Raw genomic sequence first — 21,370 nt, 5'->3', positions numbered from 1 at the left:
GGGAGCGGCCGGGCAGAGGCAGGAGCGAGGGCGGATACTGCTGTGGTTAGGGAAACGGGCAGCTGTCAGAGGGGCCTTCCCGCCTGCTGGTCGGCACTGGGAGCTCCAGAAATACGTCCAGGAACATCCTCTACTCCAGTTACAGGGCGATCGGCCCGTGAAGTGCTTGTAGCAACTGTACTGTCCCATTGCAATTAAAAGCCTTGTTCTGCAGAACCACCTCAGAGGTGTTGGCTGTTCACAGGAAGTGGCCGAAGGGGATGGTTATGGAACAAGACTTTTCATAAACTCCTGTGGGTGCCTAATTTATGTCATTAAGTTGTTTGAGAGCCCTGTGTGTAGGGTTGAACGTTTGTGTAGTTAGAGGCAGGCTTAGATGACACTGACATGAAAACAGGTGTACTAGCCAGCTGAAGCTGCAGTGCAAGTAAGTGGTAGAGCAGCTCATACCTCTTGTTCCAGTCAGTGCCCTCTGTGTCTGCTTCAGTCGTGTTGTTCCTGTTTTGGTTAAATGGTGAAAGTAACTGTTCATCTGTGTGTGGTTAAATGGTTGTTTTTATTCTTCAAGGGTAAACTTCAACTTTTAAAATAAGTTTTTTTTAATCCCTTTTCTAGAGGAGCCATTTTGATCGAATTCATCATGGTCTCCAGGGAATTTGTGCAGTGTCACAAAGGACCTATGCTGATCAAGGTATTTAATTGTGAAGAATTTCTTTGGACCAAAGAAACCCTAGCCCAAACACCCCAAAAACCAAAGCAGTGCTCCAGACTCATAAATAAGTCTTTTAGGGGACAGTGGAATCGATGTCAGCTTGGAGATTTAGGTGAAAAGTAGTGGTTTATTTGGCTTATTTTATATCAAGCTAAAGCTGTAAATAGAAGTTGAACTTCATGTGACATACGAACAGTGAAGGTAATTAATATTCCAAAGGTGATTGTCATTATGAGATATGAATTAAGTACAAATTTCATAGTTTCTGCTGGGCTCATAATCAATAGAGGTTGCAGAGATGTCTATTTCAGCCATATTTTCTCTTCTTTAAGCTACTGATTTTATAGCATTCACCAAGTATTTATCTTTTCTACTAATCATCAGTAGAAGCTGTAGTAGTACGATGTTATAATTATCCAAACATATTGGTTTATAGTCTTAAAGGATTTACAGCAAGAAGGATGTGTCAGACAGAATTCAGTTTCTTCATTTTGTTTTACATTATTTTCCTGGTAAAATTTAAGACTGGCAGTTTCTATTGCGGAGTGAGTATCTCCATGCAACCTTTCCCTTTGTCCAGAAAGTTGCTTTCAGATGTGAGGTGTAGTTTACTTATCTAAACCTAGTTTATTAAATAGCGTATTTTTAATAGCTATCTTGCTTTTTAAAAAAGAAAATATTTTCAAACATGAATTATATCAGAAACAGTGAACTGGTATTCCTGCAGTAAAATTTTGCTTGCTGAAACCAACTCGGATGTTCTCTGTTTCAGTTGATGCCGATGTCACAGTTATTGGCTCTGGTCCTGGAGGGTATGTTGCTGCTATCAAAGCAGCTCAGCTTGGCTTTAAGGTAAGATGAGACCTCACTCAGGTAGCAGAATATTCATCCAGATGAACTTGAAAGGTACTTCTGTGATTCTGAAAAAGTGAGACTCTTCTGTCACATCTTGGGCAACCAGGTGCTGTTGACGTGTTGGTAATTGTTCTTTACTTTGCTTACCCAGATTATACAAGAGTTGAAACTGAGATGTGGAGGTATTACTGCCTGTAACCCTGCTTTGACAAAGCTGCTCAGGACAGCTTGCTGTTGATTGGAATTGATAATTGAGGTGCGCTTACACGCTTGTGGAAGAGAAGGTGCAAAAAGAATGCCAGGAAGGAATTTTTGTCCAAACTAAGTGGAGGGGAGGGGAAGAGTCACAGTGACAAAAAAGGCATTGGAAAACTGTCTGGCAGAGCAGACTGAGAACTCAAAAGAGGAAAAAAAAACCCCAGCATTCAGCTGATGTGCTTTTTGAATGCGAGTAGAGGAATTCTGTTGCTGTGTGAGAGTTTTAGAGGCAAAAATATGCCTGTAAAAATAGTATAGGTGCATCTTTGATGTTAACTGTGTTTGGAGCAGGAGGTTTGACTAGATGCCCTCCAGAGGTCCCTTCAACCTAGGCTTTTCTGTAATTCTGAGTGTGACCCTCATTGGTCACTACTCCCACAGCTGAGTTTCAGTGGTGTCTCTTTGGGTGTCTTTTCAGCCTTCTGATGTGTAACTGTACCAAGATACGTATTTTTGATGTTCCCTTAAGAAGTTTTTCATCTGCCTGTGACCTAGTGTGGATAATTGAGTTGTCTTTATTAATGTTTCTGATTATTTTATTGTCTTAATAAATACTCTTGCTTTTAGATGTATGTTATTGAGCTATTAGTAACTGAGAAAAAAGGTGCTGAGTGCTACAGGTTTTAATTGAGATTGAGGCCTTCTGCCATTTAAGTTCATGTTTGTTTATTCTAAAGCTATTTTTTTCTGGCTATGTGCTCTCTTTTCTTGGAGCAACACTGTCCTCAGGTTCTTAGTATCTGATTAACAATAGGATACTATATACAAGTTGATTGAAAAGTGCCCTAGATTCTGTTTTACATTATGGCAAAAAATATAATTTGTTGTACTGCTTTACAGCTAGTTGGAGTAGGCAGAATACTTGGATGTGCTTGCATGTGTCACCTGTAGCACTGAATGAACATGAAGAATGTTTATACTGTCCATGAGGAATGTAAGGAGATGTTTTTGTGAGCCAAAAGATAGATTCTATAGTTACAACATCCATGGAAGGACTTGAGTGGGCTCCACTGAACTACTGAACTTGAACCTTCAATTTTAGTGCCATATCTGCTAGCATAAGCTTTAAGTCCTTGTGTCACCACTGCAACATCCTACACTGTTGCCATCAGTGTTCTCTGTGCATTGGCTTTTCAACAACTTCGCTTGTCCTTTTTGATGAAGCTGATGTAAAGTGGATGAGGCAGAACCTCCTTATGAGGTAAAGGTAGGAGCAGTCTGGTGCTGTTTGACCCATAGTGCAGCTTTTAAAGCCTTTGGGTAATTTTTCATGCTTTCAGGTGCTTAAAACAGGAGGAAAGGCAGATGGGGGATCATCATGGCTCAGCATGTTTCTGTGATTTGATGTGGTGAATTCTGCTCTTCTTGCTACCATGACCACTACCTTACCACAAAAACAGCGATTTAGATGGAATTATGAAAGGCTTTCCCCTGAGTTATCTCTTCTATGAGCAGATTGAAGATCTTGGAGTATAAACCAAGGATCTGTTATTTTAACTGTCTACATCTTACAAAGAAGGAGATGCCAGTTCTTCTGCTTCTATAAAAAAGGTTTCTGATACTCTTACCCGCCCCAAGTGATTGGTTTTTACTTGAAGTTTTGTCAGTTGGTTTTTTTCTTTGCACACTTTGATGTTGACAAGTTGATGAGAAGGAGATGAAATATTTTCCATCCCTGTTGGTATTGACCTTATTTTTTGCTTGACTTTGCTTGACTTGATTGTTATTCTTTCTTTTTTTATAGATTTTGGCACAACTTTATAGCAAGGGATCTTGCAGGATAGTGTGTTTAGAGAGGGAAATGTTTGTGGTTTGGGTCTTTTGTTGTATTTTCTTTAAAGAAAAGATTGCTTCATGTGATTTTAATGTGTTGGTTCATTTGCATGTTTGTTAGTGTTTACTTACTTTCAGGAATCTTCCGTGCAATTTACAGTTTTTGCTGTTTGCAGGGGTTTTTTAATTGTAAGAGGAACGTCTTTCACAAAACTGAGTGTTCTGTTTAATTGCGGCAACTTTGTGGATGTTTGAATCAGGACAACAGCACTTAAACTTGTATGAAAGTATAAATGGTGCAGTGGGGAGTGAGGCTCTCCTGGTAGAGAATTTTGTTGCTAAGAGCCATTTTGTGATTTTTAAGTAATGAAAAAAATGATAGAGGGGAAAGCTGAGCCACAAAATAGATCTAGGAATGAAATTAATGAGACACTAGTAGAGAGAGTTATTAGGTAAATGCCTGGTCTTTGTCATCAATTCTAACTTGTCAGATATAAGATATAACCTGTAAGGAAATGGTGGCATAGTATTCCTAAAAGGTTTTTTTCCCCCCTTCTTCCTCAGACTGTCTGTGTAGAAAAAAATGAAACCTTAGGTGGAACCTGTTTGAATGTTGGATGTATTCCTTCCAAGGTAAGTGTACATAGTTTGTCATAACTTTGTTAAAAACAGCAGGCACTATATGTATTACTTGAGAAACTCCTCCTTAATCTTTTTCCAAGCTTGACGTATTTTCTTTAAAAATTGAAGTTGCAGTCCAAGTAAGCTGAATATCCAAATGAATAACACAAGGGGTTAAAACTGTGTTTGCTCAATAGAAATGTTTTGTTTCCAAACTCTTTTGTGGGCTTTCTCATATGAAAGAGATGAAGAGAATGAAAACCAGAGTGCATACAGATGTATCTTACTCGAACATGCTGTTGAGTCTGCTGTTGGGTCTGCATTGTAACCAGTATCCATAGACCTTCTTGTCCCATATTACCTTGTCTGAGGTAATAAGGAAATTCTCCTGTGAATCAGTCAGAATCATCTTTCTTTCCTCTACTTAGTCTGTTCCTGTTTGTTTGGTTTTTTTTAATCCTGGTGGAGTCATTCCCAATTTCTCTGGTGAAATAAGCAAAAAGGATAGGTGTGAATTTAACTATTTTCTATTTTTGTTAAATATGCAGCTTTATAAAATACATCAGTAAGAGCTACTGTGTGCAACTTCTTTGTTTGAAAGACACTTTTAAAAATACATACATGTCAGGCTTTTTCTTAATGGTGAGAATGTTTTGCAAAGAACATCACTTTTTTTTTTTCTGATAATATAATTAATTCAGTTGTGAATGTATGTCCCAGTTCACATTTCTGTGTGTGTTTTTTAGGCCTTGCTGAACAACTCACATCTGTATCACTTGGCCCATGGAAAAGATTTTGCTAATAGAGGAATTGAAAGTGAGTATGAAGAGCAACTTGTCAATCCCTGTTCATATAAATGGTTTCCATCAACAAGCAAATTTAATCATTCAGATCTAACTACTATAGTTTTCTGGTCAGAAAACATTCTAGACTTATGAATAATATCCTATATGTGTCAGTTGCAGGGTCAGGGACATGAATCCTGGATGGATAAGTTACATTTAAACAGTGTAATACTTTTTTTTTTTGGTATAGCAGCTGTTGAATGTAATCTTTAGTGTTTAGTATGGCCATTCTACACATCTTACTGTGTCAGAGCTGTTAATTGTGTTCAGGTTAGCTCCTTTAAATAAAAACACTGCAATGCTTGACAAAAGGGTTTTTTAACCTTAGTTACAGGAATCCGTTTGAATCTGGAGAAGATGATGGAACAGAAGAGTGGTGCAGTGAAGGCCTTAACAGGTGGAATTGCTCATTTATTTAAACAAAACAAGGTTAGTTTGGATTATATACTGAGATATATCCATGATTTTTTTTCTGATCTAAATTTCTTGCTTTTTACATTTTCATATTCTTGCCACATAAATTCATTTGAATGATTGGCAAGGGCAGAATTGGAATTCTTCTTGTCTAGAAAGTTTTTAAATGAACAGTTCCTTCATTCTTAGTCTACTTAAAAGGACAGTATACAATTACTTTGTGATTTGTACTAGATGAGGATGCAAAGGTACATGTTAGCAGCTTCTTTAAAGCATTAGTGAGATTCAGATTAAATGTAGCATAACTTATTTAAGTAATTTGAATCTGAATTTACTGTATTCTGATTACTAAAGGTTGTACATGTATCTGGGTTTGGAAAAATAACTGGCAAAAACCAAGTCACTGCAACCAAAGATGATGGCAGCACACAAGTTATCAATACAAAGAACATACTTATAGCCACAGGCTCAGAAGTTGCTCCCTTCCCTGGAATTACTGTACGTATTTGAAAGCTTAATGGTGCTTTTTGTCAGTGTGTTACATCTGCATAATTTAATGTTCAATAATTTTTTGCATCTGGTTGCACTTCCCCTTCTGTGTGCTGTTATATGTAATATCAAAGTATCAAAGAGATTGTAAACCTCTTTTTGTGGATTTCTTTGTCACTAGATTGATGAAGATAATATCGTGTCATCCACTGGTGCTCTGTCACTGAAAAAAGTTCCTGAAAAGATGGTTGTTATTGGTGCAGGAGTCATTGGTGTGGAACTGGTGAGAGGATATTTAAACCACTTGGTCTTTAATTTATAAAAGAACAGGATGTTATTTTTGTGTTATATTTGATTGTGTTGCTGTGATTTAACAGATGTTTGGTTGAATGAGTTGTAATGAAACTCTTCAGATTCACAGCCTGCTAACTCCCTTTTTACCAGAAAAGCTGGGGTAAGTGTTTGTAGGATCAGTACTCCTGCAGCTGGTTAGCTAAGCAGAGAAATGAGAGGGGAACATAAAGGGCCTCACATAGATTTTTGGGGTGGGGTGAAGGGTGTGAACTGCCCTATGTATAGAGAGAGAACTTCCTTTTTAAAGGGGAGTTCATTTTAAGCCAGGGTAAATTCTTGTGTGTAGCAGTTAATCCCAAGAAACTTGTGTGGTATGATTGTATGCATTCTGTCTAACAACCAAAGGAGCGGAGACATTGCAGTTCATGTTTGTCTGAGTCCTCTTGCCTCATACCTACATGGTTCAAAAAGGTGTATTTGCTGGTCTTGCAACTGCTTGAAAATTTGCACATCTGCTTAGTGGTTGCTTAGCCTGCTGACCATTAAGCTTAAGCAAAGTGAAATGCTGTGTTGGATGGATGTGGGTAACTGCAGGTAAATAGAGTGTATATGAATTTTCTTGGTGAAGCTGATGGTAGTGGTTAAGATTTTAAATACGTATAGAAGCAGCAATAGTTCAATTTTATTGCGTAAAATTTCCTTAGTGTGGTATTGTTTTGATTTAATTTGTAGTGATATTAGAACACCACAAGCAATTTCCTTTGGGTTTTCTGAGCTACATACAGATTCTTTGATTTTGAATTTTTCTATATCTATAACCTAAAGCATACCTAATTTATTCGGAATTATTTTGTTAGCTGTTTCTTTAAAAGGCTTAGTTTTGTGAATTCAGTCACTGAAGTTTTGGGTATGCAAGCAGGCAGTGCTAAATCCATTTTTTGGGGAAATGGTGGGGAAAGTTGGATTTGTTTTATTTTACACTAACATCTGTAAAAACTGATCAGTGTGCTGTTATTTGTTGTCCTGCTTTTGAAAAGTTGAGAACTAAATATTAAAGAAATCGAAAGTTTGCATTTCAAAAACTCTTCTTACCTGTGTTGTTGTGACTGCAGGGTTCAGTTTGGCAGCGCCTTGGTGCAGATGTGACAGCTGTTGAGTTCATGGGCCACGTTGGTGGAATGGGAATTGACATGGAGATCTCTAAAAACTTCCAACGTATTCTTCAGAAACAGGGACTTAAGTTTAAACTGAACACTAAAGTCACTGGTGCTACCAAGACACCAGATGGAAAAATTGATGTAGCGTAAGTGTTTAACATAAAACTAAAGGAACACCATATATGTTCTTCATTTCAATCCATCAAACCTATTTAAAAGTACAGTTTGTTAGTTTTTAAACAGGAAAAATGTGATTTAGGATGAAACTTAATTCTTTAGTATTGTAACTTACAGAGCATATAATTTGGGGTTTGAGTCCTAGATTGCTTGTATGGAGGAGGTTCCATTGACTTGAGTTGAAGGCATGCTAGTATAAAACCAGTGTTATAGTGAGATCAGTAATAAAAACAGAACTCTAAATCATTCTTTTCATGGAAGGTCTTTGCTTCCGATATAATTAACATAAACATCATCATTGTTCTTATAGTCATTTTTCATGCCATTAATTCTTGGCTGCTTACTGGAAGGGTTATTTTGTCCATACAAAGTACATTTTTGTCAAAATAAGCATGACAAAGATTTTTATTGCTTTTGAGCAGAAATAAATGAAAGTGCCCCAGAGCGTCTTTTAATAGCCACATCCAAGCCCTTTGCAGGCTTACACATGAACAGCAAATATAGGAACATACAAAGCATACTTGCTTTGTAAAAGTTCCTATGTGTACACAACTTCCATTCTTGTTAACATATTCTCTAAGCAGAAACTGTAGTTCACATTTTAAGGAAATGCTTAATAATACTTGACAAAAGTAAGCTTAAATGTTTTTTTCATTGGAATCTTAATATGTTTACTTGTATTTTCTATCTCACCGTACCTCATGATAGTCTGTTCTCTACCATTGTAAAGTTCCTACATTGGGCTTTACATATCATGCTGATGCTGGTTGGATCTCTCATGTAGTCTATTTCTACATTTAGAGTTTTATTTTGGTTCCGGAGTATGCTTTTGAACCACACCTCCTACTTAATCCTTCCTTACTTGCTTAGAGCACATGAACTGAACTTGTTCTGGGTGCAGTTAAACACAAAGATGCACTTGAGTGGGTGCACCTGATGCAGAGCAGCTGCAGGTGTTTGGTTCTTGGACCAGAAAACAGCTTGCTCAGAATACATGGCCCTACCCCATCCCAAAAGATATGTTATTTTGCTGTACGGATTTGATCCTGTCAGGTCATGCTACCTGCTAGTGGATATATACCCTGAATTTCTGTATCTAAAAGTTGTTAACAAATGTAGTAAGAGTTACTATCCCTTCTGCCCTCTTCTCAACTCCTGCAAGGAAGAAATGTGGGGCAGGCTGAAGGCAAGTGTTTTGGATGCCAGATCCAGCCAGTAGATCATCATCTGGATTGTACTAGTTACTAGTCGAAGAAATACAATGCTGAAAGTGTACATCTTAGCATTTTTCTACTTATTTTTCTAGTGTTGAAGCTGCTGCTGGTGGCAAGGCAGAAGTAATAACTTGCGATGTGCTCCTAGTTTGCATCGGTAGACGTCCTTTTACAAAAAATCTAGGTCTCGAGGATATTGGAATTGAACTTGATAAGAGGGGGAGAATCCCAGTGAATAACAGATTCCAAACCAAAATTCCAAAGTAAGTACGACTAAATATAGTTCGCTTTTTAAGCAGAACTCGTATTTTTACAAGTTTAACCTACTAAAAACATTTTTGTTTTTAATTGCAAAATATAGCTTTATTTTCTGAAAGGAAAACTCAAGATTTCTGTTTTTCAGGAACTGAACATTTTTAGTCAACCTGTGAAGTTTTGTAACTTAAAAGTCATTGTGTGAATTTCAGTGTCACTAGCACTTCTTGAATGGGGTCATCCTGTGAAAATTGCTCTTTTACACTCTGTATTTCTTTTGAAATTTAGTATTTTACTCTGTTTTGATTAGAGTTTTCAGTAACATGAAACTGGCTATTATATAAGGTAGCCTAGGTGTGCTAGGGTGTTTTTAAACGGTGTCTTATTCTGTTTCATTGGTCTGATAGCATCTATGCTATTGGTGATGTAGTTGCTGGACCTATGCTGGCACACAAAGCTGAGGATGAAGGCATTATTTGTGTAGAAGGGATGGCTGGGGGAGCTGTTCACATTGACTATAACTGCGTTCCCTCTGTGATATACACTCACCCTGAAGTGGCCTGGGTTGGCAAGTCAGAAGAACAGCTGAAAGAAGAGGTACTGTTTGTTTTCTTTTCAGACAAAACTTTTTCCATCTTCATTGTGGTTTCATTGTCTAGTCTTTTATCTAGTTACCTTTTCTAGGAGAATTTCTGCATTGAAATTTTTGCTTAGGGTGTATGATCGAACGATTCCCAAGTGCATGCCACTCTCCCAAGGATCACAGTTCTCTTTAATGACTTCTAACTTCACAGAGTAATCTTGTTCATTTGCTAATTAATTTTTTGAATATCCCTTTTTAGTCCTTTTGGTGGTGGTTTTTATGCATTGCTCTGTGTGTCTTATATATCTCTTGTATTGCTTCTGTTCTTGTACTTGCCAAATTGTCTATATGGTTACATTGTTCTTGTTGGTCATTAACTCAGAAACACATACCTGCTTTGTAGGGTATAGAATACAAGGTTGGAAAATTCCCGTTTGCTGCAAACAGCAGAGCAAAGACAAATGCTGACACAGATGGCATGGTGAAGATACTTAGTCAAAAATCAACAGACAGAATGTTGGGTGCTCACATTTTAGGCGCAGTAAGTATTGTAAATTGTGCAGTTGTCTTGGCCTTGTAAAGGTCTTTTATTTAGTGTTGTACAGTTGCAAAGTAGTTGTCACAATATGAGAAGTGGTACTTGTAAAAAGAAGGAAGATTTGAGTCCACTATAGTAATTTTTATTTGCTGTTCTCTTCTGCAGCCCTGCCTGCCTTCCTACTTTCTGTTACTTTGTGTTAGACCCAGCATTTTTATTTTTATTTTTTCCCAAAGATTGCTGGGGCTAATTGGTTTCCCTATAAATGCTGCCAAATACTCTAGAGAACCACAGAAATTGTTGACTGAAGTTCTGGAATTTGAGGGAGCTGAACAGACTGACTTTTTTTATTAGTGGGTTGTTTTTTTTTCTCCTCTCTAAACTTTAAACTTCAGCAAAGTTGGAAACCGTATGCTGCAGTCACCAAATCTGGGGTCAGTAACTTACGAAATCTTGATTAAAAATCCTTTGTAAAGATAAGAAATTAGAAAATTCTATTTGGGAAAAGTATAATTTTCTACTAGCTCACACATTCCAAAATTAAACTCTAATCTCTGTTTTGTTTCTTAGCTTTAAATAATTTTCCCCCCTAAAGACGTATTCAGAAACACTTCCATGCATCTTCATACACAGCTTTCTTTAAGAGAAAACTGCTTTAACACTAAAACTGTTCTCCATTTTCCTGGACATGAAATTCTATTCCTATGAATAGATATACTGCAACACTAGTGGATAAGCTTTTTGTTTCTGAATGATTCTAATAATTTCTGATAGGAATACGTAATAAGATGTTACGTTAGTTACTTTCTTTCATGGTACCAGTCATTTAAAATCAACATGTCTTAAAGGAAGCACAGCTTGGGTTTATTGGCAAATTTTCTTCATTGGGAAAGGACCGGGGGAAAAATCTTATGATTGTGGATCTGAATGCTGAAAATGTAGTAGGAGAGTTCACTGCTTTTGACTCCTCAAAGAAGTGTTCTCTGAGGAAATACACACAAATACAACTCGCATTACTAAAAATGAGGGTGCAGATTAGCAACACACTTTTGTTTACTTAGTTATCTATTTAACTTTCCAGGAGGGCATTGAAGTTTGGGGAGGTTTCTGCAGTGGTAATGTACACTGTAGCTTTGATGAGAATGTGGGTGTTATCTGACCAATATCTTGTGGTGGGAAAATGCCCAGATTTTGCACAACTCTCAGTAATGAGAGAACAAATACTCTCATTAAGAATTTTGTTTAGCTTTTCATTCAGCTTGAGCACACTCACCAAATAGATAAGTACTTACAGTGTGTATTAGAACACAGCTGAAATGCCAGTTTTATAAAACTTCTAGTTTTTTAGCAAAATATGCTTATTTACAAGCTGGTAGTGGTTCAGGAGTACCTGGGCAACTGCCTGAAGATTTGTGCTGATTACAAATACCATTAAATTACAGGGTGCTGGTGAGATGGTTAATGAAGCTGCCCTTGCTATGGAATATGGAGCATCATGTGAAGATGTAGCCAGAGTTTGCCATGCCCATCCGGTAAGTTTATTCTAAACAGACTGACCACCAGGGTTACACAGACATGCTATAACTACATGTAACTATTAATGACTTGTACCTTTTTGTGTTTGCTCTCTACAGACTGTGTCAGAAGCCTTCAGAGAAGCAAACCTAGCAGCATCTTTTGGCAAAGCTATCAACTTCTAAAATGAAAGAGCAGATCTTTGTACATGTATGGTACAACTCTGAAAATGGACTGCGGGCCCTTATGGAAGGCTGAGTCTGAAGATTTTAGGACCGAATTAAGGGAATCTCTTCATTTTAAACATCAGATATTTAAACAAGTAGAGTTTGGAACAAGTGGAATTATCCAGTCTCTGTAAATTAAATACTTAAAATTACATGTTTGTTTACGTGGTGAATGTTGCAGAAAAACAGCCTGACAGAACTCTTCTTCAAAACCAAACATTTTGCTGCTGCATGGGATTATCAGGTGTGCTGGTCAAAACTCTGAGTAAATGTCCAGCACACCTGGTGTTTTCTTATTTGAAGTAGTGATAGACTAAACCAGTTGAATGCTGGCACTTAAAATGCCACTGTCACTTCCGCACAAAAATGTTTCCTTCTGAAAGGATTAACTTAGTACTTTTATCCAAGTACCAAAACTTGTTTTGACCTAGTAGTGATAGGGTGTTGGGAGAAAAGGGGCTTTTATAGATCAATTAAAACTATATTGACTTTCTAAAGAGAAAACTATTCTGTGTCTGATTCTCCACACAACGTGTTTTCATATTGAAAACTTGTCAGAGGAAAGATCGAGTGCTGATGGAAAAATGAAAGATTTGAAGAAAAATTAATCTTTTTTGTTTTTTTTTTAAAGCTTCCATTGTCCAACTCTCTTTAAACTTCAAATGCTAAAACTGAGTAGTGAAGCAGCACTTGCTGTCAAGTGCTAAGACGTGAGGGTTATTCTGCACCTTCCATACACAAGGGCTGCACTGTCAGCTCTTCACACAATTTAGACATACTTTCTTCTCTTCTGTTTTCTATTTTGTGCTCTCTTTCTGTCTCTTCTGTAGCAAGAGAGCTTAATAAATATTTAACATGGCTGGAGAGTCGTCTTGGGTTTTGATTGCTCATCGGCCCTGCTACTCCTTTTAGCGTCTAGGTTATAAGATACATGATAAAACTCACAAACAAATGGTGTCTTTGGAAGATCCATAATGTGTACAGGGAATGTGCCCAATTTCAGTAGCTTATTTCAAGTTTTGTTTTGCAGGGTACCATTTTTTTTTGTTAGCCTCTTCTTCCTTGAAAAAAAACCTTAATTGGTATTGCACATGTCATTTCTCTTTATCCCAATGGCATGAGATATGAGAAATGTGCATTCAGAAACTGCTGCAAAAGCTACATGGTTTTGTGTGTAGACAAGATGGTTGTATCCTCCTGCCTTTCTTTAGAGTGTCTTACTAAATATTGATCCAGGATCCATACTGAGTGATGGAAATATGTGCCCACATTACCATTTTATTAAGATACCAGTTAATCAACGAACACCACTGATACTGTTCTTTTTTTTTTCTGCGTTTTTTTTAACTTGTTTTAAGTGTAGATAGGGTTAAACTAGATACGGTTAAACCATGATGGCTCATTGAAGTTATCACCAGGCTATGAGATGACCCAGCATATCTGTGAATTGGAGTAAATGAATTAATGTCGATCTGCTTTCAGGTGTTAGTAGGAAGTTGCTGAAAGGAAAGCAAGGGTGAGACAATAGTGAGGGAAGAAAAACCTGATTCTTCCAATACATCTAGGCATTTTGGAATCACTTCTGCCAGTTGCAGGGAAATGCTATGAAGCGTTACTCTGGTACCCCGCAAGTTCTTCCCAGAAGCCCTGCTCTTTCGTGTTCTTTCAGACACAGCTTTGTGTCCACTACCCCCACCTCCCTCAATACTTGTGGCATTCTTACTGCAGTTCAGCCTTGAGGTTCATTGGTTACAAATTCTTGTATCTCATTTGGTTCATGTTAACTAAAGTTTAGAAAGTCAGGGAAACTTTAATCAAGACTACTACTAAAATTATACTGGAGACTGCAGTGTCCCAGACACTTGAAAATAGCATTTGTAACCTATGGAGCTTAAGGGTAATTATTTATTTAAACATACTGCTCTTCAGTTTGCTTAGGTGGTGATACATTCTGCCCTAGCTGTCCTGACTGACTTCCGCTGATGTTAGCCAAGGTTAGGTAAGGTGCTTATGTATACATAGATGTATTCCTCAGGTCAGAGTTAGCAGTCAGGATGTGTAAATGCATGTTGCAGGTTTGGACGTTAATTTTTGTAGCCACTTAATGCTGTAAACTAGTTGGTGCAGTACTGTACAATTGTATGAAGGTGTGCTGATCTACGTAACTTTGAGATAAGGTGTGGTGAACTGGATGTTAATCTTGTGCTTTGAGAAGTCTTATTTGTTTGTTAAGTGCAAGCTCTTCTTAGAGAGCAACATCTGTGTACAGCTCCTTAACTGATTTGCATTAAGTCCTTGGTGAACTTTTGTAGTTCCTTTGCCAGAGAGGCCTGCTCCTCCAAGCTTGGGTTTATCACATAAATTTGGTGCTTGAAATGTAAACCACGCTCACCTCTGCAGTGCTGACCTCTGTTTCTGCTTCACAGATCAAGTGTTTCATAATCAGGGAGGTGAAACTCATGTTAAGCCTAAATGGGTATCATGCAGAGGGTAAATAATCCTTCTTGAGTACTGTGGCATAAATGCTAGCTAACCCACGGAAGGATGCTATTTCTTCATTCACTTGTCATTTCGGTCGGAGTAGCCATCTGGTATTTCTTAGTAATTGGAGCCCTTATTTAGAATTACATAGTTGGAGTCAAGATTTTTATTAGATCTCTAACCAGTTTGAAAACAAGACTTACTAAAGGATTAATTGATGTACTATAACTTCAGCTACTGAAAATAGGAAGGAACTTAATGAGTCATACTTAATGCATACAGTGATACAAAAGTACTGTTTATTTTCAACATTAAAAAGTTACTTTTCTTTGGTTCTATGACTTGAAAGTCAGTATAAAACCTGTTCACCTTATCAGGTCTTAGTGTAATATCAAAAAGAACTAGTGTAATACTTGTAAAACCCAGACTGAACACAAGCATTTTCTGCTCCCGTTTATAAGCAAGTGCTGTAAACAGCGACCTTCTGGCTGATTGTCTGTAAGAGGGAGCGAACTGTCTCTTCCAGCTCCACCAACTGCTTGGCTTTGTCTTCCAGAACTTTTTGATTGTTTTCATATGTATTTTCCAAGTCTGTTAGCAAAGGAGGAGGAAAAACAGCTTAATTAGGGGTGTTTTAATGCAGTAAAATGTAAATAATTATTGTTACGGATAAACTACTACTCAAACTTATCTTTATTGTGGAAGAGAATCTGATTAGGAAAAAAAAAAAAGGCTGGAATGGCACCTTTTTGTTTCCATAACATTGGTACATAAAGCAACAAGGGAAATAATTTTCCGTAAGTGGAAATCCAGTAGTGTATACTTTGCTTCATGTTGAAAATAATTCATGTTGCTTTATGGTGGCTTTTACAGAACAGTGAAGTGCTTTGGGTTGTTATGATTAAGACTGTTCAGTGAATCCTTGTAACGTTGCAGGAGCAGCTCAGGGGAAGAATGAGTTCCTGGCCTGGCAAAAACAGAGGGAAAACTTCGCTCCCTCCCTGGTAGCTCTGGGCACATTGCCCCTTCCTGTTTCAATCACCTTTAATATGTTAAATTAATCTGTAAACTGGACCTGATGCATCCTGGTTAGTTTTTGTTTTAATAGCTTTCTGGGCTGGGGGAAGTATTGTTTGAAGGTGAGGGTCTGCCCTTCTCTGCAGTGGGTGTTGGAGTAGTGGTAGGTGCCATACCAGAAGTTTGTGTCTCCTGAGTTTCACTTTTATAGAAACCTTTGATTCAAAAGACTATGTTGTGTCCATAAGAATAAGGAAAGCAGATCAAACCTCAGTAACAAAGAATTCAATTTTTTTTCCCTATTGCTGATGAATAGTTGCTTTAACAGCACAACATTGCTTTGTATTCTAAGATGACGACTTACCTCCTCAGGACAGCCTTACCTTTGAGCAGCTGGAGTTTGCTGTTTGCTTGAGCCAACAAGGCTTTAGCTTCATCTTGCAACATGCTGGCTTTCCTCCTAGCATCAGCTGACTCCTCTGTCTTCTTGGCAATGAGGTCCTCCACTGTTCTATACTTGTCGTTCAGCTCGGTATTGAGGACCTGTCGTTCCAGAGGCAAGCACAAGATGGAGCTCACTCAAAAGACAATGCAGGGGGATTTGTATTTCCTCTGGCTACCGTTATGAAGCCGGGTGTGAGGAGAGACCACACAGTTAGCTCAGTTAACAAAAGCAGAAACAGTGTTGGGGCACTTCCTACTAAAAAAAAAACCAGAACTCTAGGAGCTGGGGTGCAGACTCATCAGTTGCCCTTTTGCAGATCTGTGGGACAGCTTTAATACCGACACTTGGCAAGGATTCACAGGATTCAGTTACACAGTTGTGTAACTAATGGAAGCCATGGCCTCTGGTACAGCTGGAAAACTATGGTAAGGAACTGGCACTGCTTCTGGTTGAATGGTTGCATTTGGGGAGGAATACCCTTGTTACACTCAGTAACAAGAACAGCTGCCTTGTTTGTGTAGGTGAAGGTGCTGGAGAAGCCATGAGGCTGGTTTCTCAGCTGTGCTATTTGCTGTGAGGTTAAGATTAACTCCTATGACCTGACTGAATTTAACCAATAAGTTAATGAGCTGTAGTTGTCCTGGAAGTCTCTTGTGTTTACTTGACAGCCACCTGAAGTAGTACTTAGTGTTCAGAAATAATTTATTTGATGGGTAATACATCTCTCCTGGCAGAAAATGCTTCTCTGAAGACTGGCGGGCTAACTATAGACAACAGATACGAGCAATGAAACTTCCTTTGGCGGATTTGTCAACTGTTTTGTTAATGAGCGTTCTTTTGCTATTATGACGGTGTGTAGCAGACGTTGGGAGCAATGCCATATGGTCATAGAGCAGATTTTGCATCTCTGATAAAAGTGACGCTGGTTCTATATTAAGCTAATGATTTTTCTTGTCACTTGATTCTGTATATGCTAAATTCTGGGTTCTTTGTCCTGAACCTATCATTGTCACAGAGCCATGAGCAGTCTATGGAAGGGGATAAAGATTATCAGTTCTGTGGCAGACAGTAAAGCTGAGGGACAGAAACAAATCTATGAAAGGCTAACAGTGTGACAGCAGCTATCTTTGGTACGTGTGTTACGTGCCTATTTTTTGTTTGTTTGGGTGTTTTTTTGTCCCTGGTACTTGACCAATAAATGAAATGGATCCCATGTATTCATTAATACTCCTTTAGCCAAACCAGGGGTGATAATTTGGTTGGCTTTCCCTTAGCACCTTTCCTGAGCTTCTCACCTCTTTGACTTCTTCAGCATTTTGTTTTGCAGTAGTAATTTTTTCTTCTATATTGTCCACATTCTCTGAATTTGTGGCAGCCTTTTGCTTAAGGTCTTCAACACTCTTCTCTAGCTCAAACAGACGTAAGGTGGCATTGTTCAGTGTTTCTTCAGATGCTGCATTTTCAGATTCAATCTAACAAAGAGGGACAACTGTTACATTTTCAAAAGACACTGAATATAATAGCTAACTTTCTGGATAAGCTCTGATTGACTAATTAGTTCACATCCATAGATCTGACAGAAACACCAGTGTTTTAGTTATGTTACAAATGGCCAATTGTGGTCAAGATGAAAGAGCCTGCTGCTCCAAGATGGGGTATGTAAGGGGCTGCAAAAGCATTAAGGAACATGGTTAAAAATTTCCTGATTGTATTACACATGCAAGAGTTGCCTAATCCACAGGCAAAACTTCAGACATTTAACTCCATCATTTAATAGTGGACTTGTGAAGCTGCGTAACTTCTAAGCTGGCCGCGTTTCATGGGTATAGATAGCACTATGGTCTCATGAGGGCTATGAGATGAAGTCTGAAAATACATTATCTGATGAGGCTACAGCAATTACCGCTTTAAACCAGCATTCATTTAGTTTAGTCTCGTGCTGCAGTGGTGGATGACACTGATAGCGTGGCTGTGCCACACAACCAGTGTGACAGGTCTGGCTTTCCAGGGATCCTGGCATACCTATTGCATTAGCGGGCTGCAGTCCTGCTCATTTAACTTCAGTGGTGCAGGATGTGGGGTGAGAAAAGATTGTTTTGTTTTGCTTCTAAGAGCAAATTGTCCTCTAGCATCTGTCATACTAACTCAAAAGTTTGTGCGAAAGCAAGAATGGTTTAGATTTGTTTTACAGTCTTAGGTTTGCAGTACCCAAAAGCGCCTTCCCTAGACAGGCTTACATCAGTTTCTAAATACCAAACTTGGTGCTGTTTCTATATATTAAGAAATACTCATAAAAAACTCACTGAGGTCAGCAGGTCTTGAGTTCCTTTAATATCTTCATCAGCTTGTCTGATGGCTTTTTCAGCTGCATTTTGAGCCTTTTCAGCTTCTTCCAGTGCTGCTTTCACCATATCTGCAGTGACTTTAACATCGGTTGCACCTTTGCTGTAGAGCAAAACTATGTTAACACTAAAAATGCTTTTATGTGGAACTGGAAAAAGCTGTTCATACAATGCAGAGGGCCATCTTTGCCCTTTAGTGAATGAATGAGAATCTGCATTGGGATAAGTTAAACTCTGCGTTTTCTGATGCAATGAAATGTAAGTCTCATTCAAGCTATTAGTGATGGAAAACAGCTAAAACAGCACAGGGTTGCATACCTTGCTTTTTTAGCTTCTTCCAGTAGCATTTCTGCTCTGGCAATGTCTCCAGCGCTCTGCTGCAGAATGACCTCCACATCAGAAAGGCTTTCTACACGCTCACGAATATCTTCTGTCAGGGCCTGCAGCTGCTGGGGAGTGCTTGGCATCTCCATGTTCAGCACTTCGTTAGCCACCGCCTCAATGCTATCCAGGTCAGCGCTGTCTTCTAGCAGATGTACACAAATGACAAAGATGTGAGTAAAAGCTTCCCTTGTCAAACCTCAGTTCTCAAATTCTTGTCCAACCGCTCCCTTAAGAAGGAAAATAATGGGAAAACTTCCTCCCTCAAACTTACAGAAAATCAAGGTATTAAAGCTGCTTCCTTAGGGTGAAGCTTCCCTCTAAGGAGTGGCGCAGCAGGCACAGAGGCCCTGCTGGCATGGCTCTGTTGAAAGCCGTTTGAAGATCTCTGTGATTTGCTTACACCATGCTGGGGCTGGCAGGGGGAGATGCGAGCCCACGGGAAATGAAGCCAACAGCTGCACATAAATGCATTGTGCTAACAGCACACTCAGCCTTGTGCAAACGGGAGGAATGGGTTTGCCATGCTGCTGCTTGCTAGCAAACAAGGCCCTCATTGAACCTCTACCTGCTTTCTTATGGAGAGATAAACACACAATTTTGACTTTCCTCCCTTTAACTGTAGTTTGTCTTTCTAGCCAGAACCTATGAACGCACTTGGCAAGCTACAGCAGTACGACAGCCTCGGCTGAAATGAACACAACGACGTGCTCCAGTTTGCTCTGTCTCTCCTATTGCCTTGGTTTTCACTTGGTTCCAGATTTCATCATACACACCAAGCCTGGCTGAAAGCAGAGGGATGACACACAACTATTGCATTACCCCTTAGAAGATGATGCAGAGCTAAAGATAGCTTTCACAAACCCAGAATTAAAATATAATTTAAATGTAAGGTTTTTACGCATTAGGAAGTCTCTAATTTGTTTAATAAGCTTTCTCAGATCTTCATTGCTTCTGTCCACTTGTTCTTTTGTAGCATTGGTTTTGAGCAGAACTTCTTGTGCATTTTGTTTTGCTTCATCAGCTCTCTGTTTTGCCTCAGAAACCTAAAAAGCAAAACGGAAGACCTGACTGCATATTTGCTCATGGTTTAAGGCCTGGTTTAAAACAAAAACTCAGTTGGAGTCAGAGGTAATAGTAAGGAGAAATGCTTTTTCTGATAAAACTTACAGAACACTTTTAAAAGCTGACCATGATCCATACCACCAATGCTAGTTTAAACAACTCAGGCTAATGTTTAGAGTTATCCATGAAGTTTTACTTCAGCAAGCTCCCTTTTGGAGGATCTTGACAAGTATGACCAAGTTACGCAAGTTAAAATAAGCATTTTGAAGTAAGCCAGGCACATACTTTGTCAAATTAGTGTCTAAACTTGTTGCATCTGAAAGACTTTTTTTCCCCCTCCTTTTTTAATATCTAACATTTGATTTGGCATGTTACCATTTTGGAGAGCTGCTCGACTTCTGCTAATGCACTGAGGATGTCTCTGTCAAAATCCATGGCTTTCTGCCAGGCGTTGTGAGCTACGGTCACCAGCCCATCACAGCCAGGTCCTCCGCACTTCTTCTTTCCATCGTCTGTTCGACAGTTTAAGCCGCCACACTTGGACTCGGCACAAGAGGCTCCCACGGGAGCACCACATGTCTGCAGAGACACATTAGACAGGGGGAACGGTCACAGCTTTATTTCCACTGCAGAGCTGCGAGGGGAGTGCAGTAGGAACTGCTCTATGTTGTGTTGTTTCTGCCCCTTGCAGTAGCATCCCATGTACCACAGGAAAGGAAACAGGCAGGACGTGGTCCCTGCAGCAGGGCCACCCCAGCACGACTTTAATCTTTCTTCTGGGCCCCTTGCACCTTCCTGCCTTTAACTTGGTTACAAAGAGGCAGTTCCCTGATGCTGAAGTAGCTGGAAGTTTTAAGGGAAGCCTTGCCCCATGATCGTAGTCTACTTTTCCTGTATAACCTCTTTCACTGGAAAACTGCATTTAAGCTGTGGTTTCAAGCTGGAAACTCCTACTGTCTGCATACCTTTTGTTAGCCATCAGTCTTCTCTACAGCTGGAGGAAAACCTGGCCATTCCAATAAGCGATTTTATAAGGAAGTAAGTGTTTTGTACACAGTATGTTTTCCTTTGCTCTAATGCCCTAGAAACTAAATGCTAAGAAGCTGAAATGCTCCAAGTTGAACAGGAAACATTTTTTCATCTCACTTAAAAAGTGCCCTCTGTGCCCTTCCACCAAGTGTTTGCTCTGGTTGCATCTTTCTAGAACACTTTTCAGTTTGTGAATTGTTGTCAAGGATGTGTTCCCATAGAAAATTTCAGGGTGCTTTTTTTTTTTTTTTTAAAGAGCAAAACTATTTTGATCAGCAACATTTGTACTGAGAATTATCCACTGCTTAGTCAACTGTTAGGACAATGGAATCACTCAGGAGTGGTTTTAGCCAGAGGAAAAATTAGAAAATTCCCTGTTCTTTTAAGGTTCTTTTCCCTTTCCACCCCTTTTGCCAAATAAGAGTCACTCACTAACCACATACATTGCAGCCAAAAAACCTCTGGGAAAACCTAGGGCCTGTGCCAAGTAAGCTGCAGCTGGCTTCTGTGAAGTGCAAATGAGCCCCTCTTACCTGCTTGGCATGCAACCCAGCAGCATGTAGCTAGAAAGCAAAAAGCTATGTTTTGTGTGTGCGTGTGTGTCCTGTGATTACACCTCCAAGCAGCTCAGTGTTTGTGGCCTTGATAAACATCTACCCAGGATTTTCAGTCCTCAAGAACAG

General features: G+C 39.0%; 2 protein-coding genes across 2 annotated transcripts in view; one reads left to right on the top strand and one right to left on the bottom strand.

Moving 5' to 3' along the window:
* Window positions 1–615: 615 nt before the first annotated feature.
* On the top strand, window positions 616–12,322 carry DLD (dihydrolipoamide dehydrogenase; the record flags this gene model as incomplete). Its single annotated transcript, XM_010186370.1, has 13 exons — window positions 616–691; window positions 1,485–1,564; window positions 4,163–4,231; window positions 4,966–5,035; window positions 5,393–5,493; window positions 5,833–5,976; window positions 6,149–6,250; window positions 7,374–7,564; window positions 8,902–9,072; window positions 9,472–9,661; window positions 10,051–10,188; window positions 11,628–11,717; window positions 11,820–12,322. Coding segments are annotated over 13 exons (1,488 nt in total), but the record flags the coding sequence as incomplete, so codon positions are not given.
* A 2,229-nt stretch (window positions 12,323–14,551) lies between these two features.
* Window positions 14,552–21,370, bottom strand: part of LAMB1 (laminin, beta 1) — a 43,266-nt gene continuing 36,447 nt past the window's right edge. The window contains exons 25-31 of the mRNA XM_010186369.1: window positions 20,034–20,237; window positions 19,495–19,639; window positions 18,531–18,738; window positions 18,174–18,315; window positions 17,166–17,342; window positions 15,809–15,968; window positions 14,552–14,999 (exon numbers count right to left, since the gene is read on the bottom strand). Coding sequence (XP_010184671.1) covers window positions 14,863–14,999; window positions 15,809–15,968; window positions 17,166–17,342; window positions 18,174–18,315; window positions 18,531–18,738; window positions 19,495–19,639; window positions 20,034–20,237 — 1,173 coding nt within the window. The 3' untranslated portion in view covers window positions 14,552–14,862. The remainder of the gene's footprint in view (window positions 15,000–15,808; window positions 15,969–17,165; window positions 17,343–18,173; window positions 18,316–18,530; window positions 18,739–19,494; window positions 19,640–20,033; window positions 20,238–21,370) is intronic.

The sequence above is a fragment of the Mesitornis unicolor genome, unplaced genomic scaffold (genome assembly GCF_000695765.1).
Source record: "Mesitornis unicolor isolate BGI_N332 unplaced genomic scaffold, ASM69576v1 scaffold11866, whole genome shotgun sequence".
Classification (NCBI taxonomy): domain Eukaryota; kingdom Metazoa; phylum Chordata; class Aves; order Mesitornithiformes; family Mesitornithidae; genus Mesitornis; species Mesitornis unicolor.
The sequence above is the reverse complement of the archived record's forward strand: the minus strand, read 5'-3'. Positions and strand labels throughout refer to the sequence as shown.